Raw genomic sequence first — 11,216 nt, 5'->3', positions numbered from 1 at the left:
TTTATTTTCTTAACAAGAAAGCACCATTCAAGAACTTGATTAGCTTGCGTGCAACGTGTCTCTTTCTTGGTTAAGGATGCAGCATGCCTCAATTGGGAAAATAATTACAAAATAATGGAGGGTTCAGAAGAAATTGTCTATATCTTTGTAAGCATTTTGAACAATGCAACGTTTCTTAATAACCAAGAGTTATTCTTTCCATGCATTGAAGAAACCTGGGTTGATTTTCTATTTTGAAAAAGGCAACCACAACTGCAAGGAGAGGAGGTTCATATTAAATATATATGGGGGGAATGATGCAAGTTATAAATAATTTATAATGACCCACACAAAGACTCATAATAGATTGCGCAATTAATGTTGCAAAAACAAAATTGTCTCATCTATAATAATCTATAATACTATTACACTTAAAACCATCAAAACACTGACATATAGGCTCTTCAAGCATAGAATGAACCTACTCTTTGGTCCAGCCAAAACCATTCCATGTGGTAAGACTCCTCTGTGCGGTGTTTGTTGGAATTATGGTTCCAAACTAACATCAGTGTATCTGCAAGCCTCCTCACTGTGCTAACACTTAAACATTTTAAAATAGCTCTTGCTAGAATTTGAAAACTCATTCAATGTTTAAACTAGACTCCTGTATCCTCTTGTGTTTGTGTGGCTTCTGATATTGGCTTGGGTTCTGGTGCGACAGGCTTTGTCGCCAAGATCTTACAAATGGGCATGGTGTCATTTTTACTCAAAAGCTTCAATGATGGGTGGACTTCAATATCATGCATGAGCACTCTATCTCCAATATCTAGATTTGTAAGGTCCACCTCAACTTTTGGAGGAATGTGTTCAGTTGGGCAGAGGTATTTTAGGCTGCTCCTTATCTTGTGCAGGTAACCTCCTGTATGTACAAAGTAAATTACAAAATACAGGTCATGTTGATGATGTGACAATGATATAAACAAGTTATGCTTCAGAAAGAGCATGTGAAATAAGGATTAAAAGAAGAGCAATTCTCATGAGTATAATACTCATCATAGGGATGTAAGCATGAGGCCATAAATTATAAGAATAATCATGCACAAATTGAATTCTGCCACTGATCGATCTATAATTCGTGTCTTCACAAATCTTTGGCACTGAATGACAGAATTGGTTAAACTGAAAGTGCCGGCCTAGCCTGGTAAGGTCTCTTGGTGGTTTTTGCAAATGCCTAGGTTAAAGAGATTAGAGTGACTGAATTGGTTACATTTAACTCTTTTGTCAAAGTTCTTTTAGGAGCACATTTCTACGTAGTGCAGAGTAGGCATAACTAAATGACTGATACATGCTCTTATCAACTACTGTCTGTGTCCTTACACGTGTATATGTCAGGAAATTGCATGTTTTGTACTTTTTTTTAGTTTAACTTTCCTCACTGGATTTTAATTCCTTTCTTTCATTCATATTAATACCTCAATTTTTTGAGGTTAGGTATTATTTGCCCCCTTGTTTTCCTTTCTAGAGTTTATTGCTTCATCATCCATCCTGAGCTCTTCTTCATATCTCTGACTTTTTAAAGGCTTATTCTCCTTTTAGAAGACAGAACAAAATTGTTTTTTTGCCTCATATCAGTTTAGAGCATTTCTTTTGACCTTTGCACAGCAATGTCAAATGAAGCCATCTGTCCAAAATCCCTGAGATTTTCATCTCTCAAATTGCTTTCTCAAGGTCCCATTCAATACTAGGTACCTATTTATATTTCTGATTTTTTAATAATTGAATAAGCTAACACCTCTTCCTACCTCCTCACAATCATTCACGCATGCAAACACACTTCTTTCACATGTCATTTGTAACTAGGGCTTCAAATAGGTTCGGTTGGACCAGTGAAATGCTTGAGTTTAACGCAAAATGGGTACATGTTAGGACCTTGATTTAGGACCTGGACCAACCCATGGCTGATTGGGCTGGGTCAGGTCAGATCTATGGAAGTGTTTAATTGTGGATCCAGCGGGTCATTTGGCCCAGATCAGGATCATCCAGACCCAACCCGAAATGTTCCGGTTTGTGTTGGGCCTACATACGCTATTCATTTATAACTGAAAAGATAAAATCATTAATTTTTAAACAAAACTAAAAACCCACTTAACAGGGATTTCCATTCCAAAAACCTTTTAATTTGGTTCAAGAAAATGATTGTTCTTAAGTATAACTTCACGAACTATAATTTTAAAAATAAATATTTATATACATGAGAATATTATAAATAAGCGTCCATCAAAACAAATAATGAATGTTTAAATATACTTAAGTCAAAGTAGGTGAGAGAAGATGGGGTTATGGAGATGAATAGAGAGATTACTTTAAAAGAGAGTTCATTCGATGATTTTTTGAAGATATTTAAGGGGAAGGAGAAGAGGTTTTGGATGATTCGGGCTTTCGAGTTAGGCCAAATCAGGTCTGGGTCGAGTTAGGGCTATTTTCTGTTGATCCAAATTAGACATAGTTGATATACGGGTTGAGTTGATTGAAAGGAATATTAAAAAAAAAAAAATCCAAAACCTGACCAGGCTTTTAAATCTGGACCAATTTTTGACCCTAAGCCTAAGCCAATCATGGGTCTTCAAAAAGGGATAGGGTTGGATATAATTATGTGGAGACCGAGTTGGGTCATGAGTAAAACTGATCAATTCACAACCCTACTTGTAAAACACATAATTATATATTTCTTCTCAGGATTTAACAATATGAATCCATACTTCTCAAATTCATTAACAATAGATTTATTCTCTTCTACCTCCCTTCACACAGATATCTCCAACTAAAAAATTATATTTTTTCCCCTTTCATAGGAGGTTGGACTTTGCTTAATTCTTTCCCTTAAGAAAGGGGAGGGCAAAGGAAAAAAGCCGTTTTCTTAAAGTGCAAGCTTGTGTTGCATGAAGTCAAGGATTTTAGTTTCCTCCTGACAGCTTGGGAAAGGCCTTTGCATAGCTCCAAGACAGATCTAATGAATAACAAACACATAAAGTCAAGCCCAGTTACATACTTCCCATCAGACAAAGATACTGTTTTCTGTTTGGTTGACACCGAACTCTTCTTGAAGTTGCATTGTAGATGGTGATCCATCTCTCTTCCCCTCTGCATTACTCTCAAAGAAATGACAGTTTCTCAGATCTGAAACAAAAATTAGTTGACCAAAAATATGGGCAGCAAATCCACTACTATTTCTCTCCATACGTACTATTTCTCTTTGATTAGTTCTTGTTGACTGACCACCCAGCTGCAAGTTCAAACAACTATCACTATGTATGGACTTTGGTCTCTGGACATGAGCCTTGCATATTTCGATCACATGAACTGTATTAGGCTTACCACTCACAAGTTTCGATCATCACTTGAAATAGAATGAAGTCATGTTTCTCAGGAATGAAACAAACATCATCATTATCACCCATATTCTCTCCTCCTTCAGTGTATCCCAATCTGTTTTGTGCTACATAATAACTACAAATCATGATCAATGCAACAGTCATGGCAGACAAAGAAGTGGTCATGACTTTGTTCTTCTGGCATTCAAGTACAAAACAGTCTGCATAGAACATAATTCAACCACCAGATTCCAATACATGTACTAGGAATGATAATAGAATTAGAGGCCCTGTCTCACAAAATGGCCAGTTGTGGTAAACCCTACCACTTGTATGGTGTTAATCTACAATTGGCATGAATTAATCTCATGAGCAAAATAACAAAAGAATGTCTTAGGTTATTATTAATATGAAACAGAGTACTTACAAATAAGCAAGCATTATTTTTTTGACTCCACAATATCCATATATCATGCCGGTCCAGCAAAATTACTTGGCAAGGTTTAGTGTCACCAATCAACTATTAATTGTGCAAAGATGTCAGATCCACCGTGAAAAACTCCAAACTCTAAAGCCATTCAACTTCATCTTCCAACCTTACCATGGATCACAATGCAAGCCCAAAATTTTTGCCTTAACTGAAAGTAACCAAACATCTAAACTTGTAGTTCAACATCTAAGCCTCATAATTTCAAATTCAGCTTCTCAAGCATGGTTTCAGCATTTTATACAAATTTCTCATCTACAAATTTCTCATCCATATCCGCAATAAACAATTTTTTTTGTTAAAAGACTATGACAATTCTTGTTGAAAAGATAGATCAATTTATTTACTTATATTCACGTGGTAAGAGCGGCAAATTTTCACTAGATCCACAAACCTCCTTGAAGCTGTCCAAAACAAGCAGGTTTAGGCGGCATTTTTCTTATTGACTCACTAATTATGGCTCAATGAACCAATTCAGTTAAAATTGGGTCAAATTTAGGTTCCTTTCTGGGTTACCATGTATTGGACAAGCCCTTAAAACCTATCCCTAGACCCTTAGAATAGTGTAGCAATCTAGGTGGCTAATTGAGCTTGATTTGCATAATTACCGAAATCATATGGTTTATTATCAGACTGGCACAAGATTAGATTGACCTCGTTTTGTGCAGACAAGGTAAAGTTTTCCGAGCTGACAGGCCAGATTAGACCCAATTCAAAATGAGGATGGGCTTGGGCTTGCCAATTTTTTCCCAACTAAACATATATTATATACAACTTAAACAACATGTATAGTATTTAATATTATACTTATAATTTATATTGTTGTATTATATACCAATTTAAATTTCAAATAGAATCTAAAGATGGAGAAGAATTGGTAAATTGGGAACCCTAACTCAGTCCCTCCCCTTCTCTTCTGGTTGATGCATCCCTCCTCTTCTCAATCACCACTAGCGCATCCCATATAGGTAGGCTTTGTCTCCCCCCTCCATTTCTCCCTCCATCTTGTCCAAGATTCACCGTCTCAGTATCGGATCCCATACCGGTACCATCTATTATAGTGTCGATATGCGGTTTAGTACCGCACACTGGTGTCAGTACACTATGGTACGCCGTATCGGTATGGTATGGTACATCCTGTACTAGGTGGTATGGAGCGGTACGGCAGTATGGCAAACAATGATCTCGTCTCTTGCTTGCATCAATAGTGATCTGACTAGCCCAACTTAATGAATTGCACTTGGGCCCTCCTATTTCAACCGGGCCATGCTCGGGCTAAGTTTGGTAACTGCTGTTCAATATCCAGGTACAGGACAGCAAGCAATGAAATTAGACCTAACCCTAATTTAATCGTTTCCCTTAATCCTTCCACAAATAGCAGGCTGTTCCTAGTTGGTTCTGCATCACATTGCTACCCTAATGTCTGGACAGTGTGACTAACACAAAAGCAAGTATGCCTTAGTGATAAATTTGAAAAATCCTCTCAGCCATAAATTTATCATGAAGAACTTAGCGTATGCTCTTTAGTATCTTGGTGATGATGAACTTCAAACTTCTCAGGATCTGCCCTTGCCTCACTGCAAGTTCATTGACCAACGCTTGAAAAATTCAGCAATCAAAGAGTATTTTGATTGCACCTAGTCTCTTAGTTACCAATAGCGGGAGCAGATGTGATAGTGGATTTAAGTGCAGAATATGAGGAAGTGGATCAAAAAAAAAAAAATCAGGAAACACATAGGGGCATAGTTATAAGTTTCTAACACATGGGCACCTTAAGTAGAACGTTAAGTAGAAGTTTCTGGGTATTAAGCTCAGATTTTGTTTTACACGTCCTAATAAAAAGGTGCTTGAAATTTGTATTCACCAAAGCTCCAGCTGGCAGCCAACAATATTTGGCATTTACTAGTTTTGATGAGCTTTCATTTCAAATAAAGATTTAGGTGCTGATTTCGATAGAAGTCCAGTATTTTTAGACATTTAATGGTCCAATTCCATTTGAAGACCTCCATCACTCCTACACAGATTCCCAGCCAACAACCAAGACTTCATACCCTCAGTTGGGTTGGTAAGTTATATAAGAGATAGATCCACTGTCATAATGTCCAAGTGAATTTACTATGGACTTGATTACCAAATGCTGCACTATTCTTTCAAAATCAAGTGGTACTTTAGTTAATATGATTTGCTTCCCAACAATGATCTCTAAAATGATGATTTCAACTAGAGTGGTTGTTTGAAACAAATATTGGGATCTTGCACAGAATTCACCTGCTTCTCCCAACTACAAGGGGAAAACTTAAAAGACACATATAAAATGGTTTAACAATGAAGATGAATTTGTCTTCCTTCTCCAGGCTTAAGAATCTTCAAGTCTTCCTCCCTTGTCGACAATTTTACACAGAATTTCAAAGCCAGAAGGTGGGTAGCTTCCAGCCTTCAACAATTTGGTCCCTAAGACATGTTCCTAAGAGATGGATAAAGTAACCTTCATTTGCATCCTTGGTCCCATCATTCTTCACGAAATCATAAAGACTTCTGCCTATGTTGCAAAATATTGAAGCTAGGACATTATCCTCTCACCGCGGTCAAGCCAACGCCTTAAATCTTAAACTCATATAATGCCCTTAGTACCTCCAACACCATTCTTCCATGGTCTTGAACTTTGTGGCTCACAACAAGAACAAACATGGGAGTTGGAATGAGGGCTAATGAAAGAAAAGATAAGTCATGTGATTCACAGTCTACGGTAGCCTAAGGAACAAGAGTTGGAGTGCACATAAGCATTGCTTTAACTATACCTGTGACACTAAAATGTAGTTAATCCTACTTATGTGGATCCAACATGAGAAATAAAGCTTCATTCTCCAACCCCTCTTTACAATGGTTCTTCTAATTACCTCTTTCCACATCACATTATACCAAAACCCTAACCTAACCTCCAAACCCATTTAACAAGGCTTGATTCTTGCTCTTAAAATCTCTTATTCCATGTCCCCTTTCATTTTCCCCATGCAAATCAAATGTTACTTCTTCCTCCCACCCTACACACAAAAGCACTTTGCATATTCAGTACATATGCACAAGCACAATTAAGCCAAGAACCTTATAGACAGAAGTAATACAACCAAAGATGTCAATAAGATTTATTTGGACCATCTTAACTAGAAGAGATACAGAATATTTTTCCATATTGTCACATTACTATCAATTTCTCTGTCACATAGCTCCACATGAAGCACATTGAGACAACTTAGCCTGAAATTCTACATACGTGATATGTTACATATTAAACATGGGAAGGATAAGAGCAATACTTAGGTTAATCCCTTTATAACCTCAAAGCCCACCAAAACATTCCAAGTCAAAATTGCCCTTACCCTCAAGCTCATAATCCAACAAGGGCAGTGCAGATGGCCTCGGGGGATGGGGGATGCTCAAGGATAAAGCTAGAGCTAGATTTGAGGATAAAGCTAGAGTTGATTAATTAAGTGCAAGTTACACTTAAGAAAAATCACCCTTACACTTAAGTACCCCCTCTCTAAGGCTCCAGACAAGTGGATTAATCTAGGCCTTTGGATTATTTTCATGTTTTGGATGGGCAAATCCTTGCTTAAATAGACACATCACAAGGTTATATGCTTGTCCTATAGGTTGAAAGAATTGCAAAGAATTTCTTATGAATTAATAACCTAAAGAAACACACCTACATACATATATAGTTTCTCCATAAAGGAAAAAAAGAGACAGTTTTGCTAGTGAAAAATAAACTTCTCTAATATGTTCGATATTCTTGTTCTTCGTAGTTGTATGAAAAAAATATAGATACTCATGCCTTTGCTCTTTTAACCAAACTATATACCTAACTAAGTTTAAATTAGCCCATTATAAATTCCATAACACAAATAAATGCAAACCCTACAACCCTTTAGCCATCAAATAAAATTCATTTTGATATATTGCATGATGCATATCAAAAGTATGACCCATAGCAGATGGAGTAAGCATCAAAAGGCTAAACCAATTTCATATAACAAAGTAGGTACCGACACATACATAAATACATACATACATATATAGTTTCTCCATAAAGGAAAAAAGAGACAGTTTTACTAGCAAAAAAAAATAGACTTCTCTAATATGTTCACTATTTTTGTTCTTCATATTCATACAAAAAACATAGCCCTAACCTAAGTTTAAATCAGGCCCATGGTAAATTCCATAACATAAATAAATGCTGACCCTACAACCCTCTAGCCATCAACTTAATTCATTTTGATATATTGCATGATGTATATCAAAATTCTATTCTATTGTAGAAGATGTTAACACATTCCTAGCATGTACAGGATACCAGCATAGGATTAAGGGATGTAGAGAAATGAGGGAACAATAGAGGGAATAGTAGATGACTTCAGAAACTAGATTTCAAACTTCTTGATTCATCCCTCCTTAACTATGATAAATTAATCTCCCCAAATCCAAGCATCAATTTTTTTGTCAATAGGATTATAGACTTCAGAACGCTGATTTCTAGAAGCATAAAAATTCTAGGATATGAGAAATAGGATGATTCAAAAAGGCATTAAAAACAATGGCAGAGTCATGGCGGCCAAACAATTTTTACATCACCATAGATGAAACCACCTCCTAATATGTTCAGATTACCGTCCTCAATAATAAAGTATCAGAGCCTCAATGAAAGGAAAAACCTAATCATCTAACTCATTTTCATGTTCCACTTAAGACCAAAGTTAGCATTTCAATTAAAGCTCACATATCTCTATTGACCAAGGACTAATTAGTTAAAACACACCAACAGAGATGGTATGGTCATGTGCAACAACGACTTAAGGAGGCCCCATAATCAAGATCCAGGTTAAGAGGTTAGAGAAGGGGAAAGCATGACCATGAAGGAATCAGATGGAAGAACCACGAATGACTTCCAAACGGCTTTCCTTAAAACAACATATAGTCAAGAAGGTTTGATTATGTGAACCCAAGTAGATAGCAAAATAAAACCAATGCTAAAAACATGACTGAATGTGTCAATGCTGTGATATAGTTTAGAAAAATGCCTAAAAGACTCAGCTGCTAGCTTCTTCAGGTCCTGCTTCAATAATACACCAACTACCTAAACCCAATGCAAATGTCTAGAGCAATCAAAAGACAACAATTTGATGAGTGAAAACAGAACCAAGTAACAGCAGCAAGTATGGAAGAGTTCTCAAACCTTTCTTAAGCCCCGGGCAGACGTCCTCTCCCTTGTATATCACGGGCACATCCACCTTCAGCTCCAATCCCTTCTCTGCCCACGCCATCACCAAATTTAGAATCTCCCCCGTCTCCTCCTTCCTATGAACCTGCGACCAACCCACAAATCTCTTATCAGATTACCATATGAACCAAAATGAACATATCAAGAAGAAATCCAGCAACAAGGAGGCCTTTTTCCTTGCCTTGATGGGGAGGACGGTGCCAGAATCGAGGACGACGGCGGAGCGGGAGCCAGCGCGGACCTGGAGTTGGATGGGGGTGGAGCAGAAGAAGGGAGACTGCTTGAGGATCTCCCGGATCTGCTTCGCCTCGGTAGTGAGGAGCTGCTTCCGGGTGACAGGGCCGCCGCCCTCGACGGGGCTCAGCACCACCGAGGGAATAAAGCCGGCGGCCCGCAGCTTGGCCGCCACCCGGCTCCCGGTGTGCTCCCTCGGCACCGCCTGGATGGTGCGATGGTACGCGGCGGAGGGCGTCAGTCGCCACGGCGGCGCCGCCGCCCTCCGAAGGAGATCGCCGCCGCCTCTCCACCACCTCGCCATTGCTCTCGATTTTTGGGCGTTGGCCGTGCGGTTTATGAGCTCCTCCAATTCGAGCCAATGCAGGGTTTATGAAGGAAGAGGTCTTGTGGGCTCGTTTGGTGAGGTTGAAAAAACAAGGCCCAATTTGGCCCATTTAAGGGCGATATGAGTAAACAACAAGGGTAGACAAACGTGATGAACAATTTCATATTTTCTTCATATTTTTGTCATCCATATGCTTTATTGGTAAACAAAGGCTGAAAGGGACAAGGATTGTATCTTTCACACGAAAGAAGGATTCACCTTCCTCCATGTGAATCCACCATTGGATTGTGCAATGATCGCTTCGAGAGAGATGTGATGGTAGATGAATGGAGGAGTTGAGGGTGCTTTGAGATCTGTATGGATGCGCTATAATGGTCGATGTCAAAAAGAAGATCGACCATTCTTTTGCATGAAAGATAGAGCCGGGACCTGGCTGGGATATTATTGGCTTAGGTTGTAGATGATTGCAGTGCCAAGAAGCAAAGATGATTTTATGCTAATTAGGCTCCTCATGATCATAATTGTACAACCACTGCTGATAATTTTGGATGATTGATATAGAAATGCCAGGGGGGGTGGTGTTGAGGTGAGGCAGGTAGGATATCGAGATCCTCAAGAACCGCAGCGAATGAAGGGAATCAATAAAAGGATCAGGTTGGACGAACTTTGCTGATGGGTGAGGAGGATTTTTATGAAGGTATCTAGGATTGTAGAGAAAATCTTTATGCATGCAAGGATGGGCAAGGATAGACCCTCCAATAATGAGACATTGAGTGATGGGTGTGGGATGACAAAGAAGGATTAAAAAAAGGCATAGTAAGTATCTTGGGACCGCATGAATTTTATGCTGAAACAAAAGAATAGTTTTCCTCTAAATGGACTGTAAGTTGATGATAAAAGTGTTCAATACCAGCAAGCCTATTTGTCTGCCAAGAGCCAAATCAAATCAAACAGGAGTAGAAATCCATGTGCACAACATGTACATCATATGCATGTGTGGTTAAGAAACGTTTATGCATTTGAAAGGGAGCGTAGACGTGACGGTGCCTCATAAACCACATTAACCTAGTCTGAAATTTTTTTTTTTCTTTTAGTCTGGCATTAATAATTAGATAATACTAGCTTATAGTCCCATGTGATGCATGGGGCGTAATTTTTCTAACAGAAGTCTTTTTTTTTCTATCTCACGTGCGTAGCAGGTGAGATATCAAAAAATTTTTTTACAAAAATTTAAAAAAATAATTTTTTTGATGAAGTAATATCATCCAATTGATACAATCAATTTATTTTTTTAAATTTTTTAATATTTTTCATGATATGTAATAAATCTAAATATTTTACATGTTTGCATATAAATTGTTAAAATCCATCTAAAAATTCAATCCAAACAAATCATATCCAAATATAACAAATGGATCCGAAAGTGTAATAGGCCAATCTCGCATTAATGCCGTAATGGACTAAGGATAATAATTAGGCAGATCTTTTTCAATATCTGACCCAATCTGAATACAAATAGAATCTCTTTAGCAATACATTATA

The 11,216-nt window shown here is 37.9% G+C and overlaps 1 protein-coding gene across 1 annotated transcript; it reads right to left on the bottom strand.

The window, feature by feature from the left end:
• Nucleotides 1-333: 333 nt before the first annotated feature.
• LOC105033266 (uncharacterized) lies at nt 334-9,699 on the bottom strand. Its single transcript, XM_010907995.4, has 3 exons — nt 9,294-9,699; nt 9,068-9,197; nt 334-898 (listed from the first exon to the last, which is right to left on the bottom strand). Exons 1-3 carry the CDS (start codon nt 9,648-9,650, stop codon nt 636-638), a joined length of 750 nt encoding a protein of 249 aa, XP_010906297.1. The 5' UTR covers nt 9,651-9,699; the 3' UTR covers nt 334-635.
• Nucleotides 9,700-11,216: the final 1,517 nt, after the last annotated feature.

The sequence above is a fragment of the Elaeis guineensis genome, chromosome 6 (genome assembly GCF_000442705.2).
Source record: "Elaeis guineensis isolate ETL-2024a chromosome 6, EG11, whole genome shotgun sequence".
NCBI classification, from domain to species: Eukaryota; Viridiplantae; Streptophyta; class Magnoliopsida; order Arecales; family Arecaceae; genus Elaeis; species Elaeis guineensis.
This window is presented reverse-complemented; position numbering and strand designations above follow the sequence as displayed.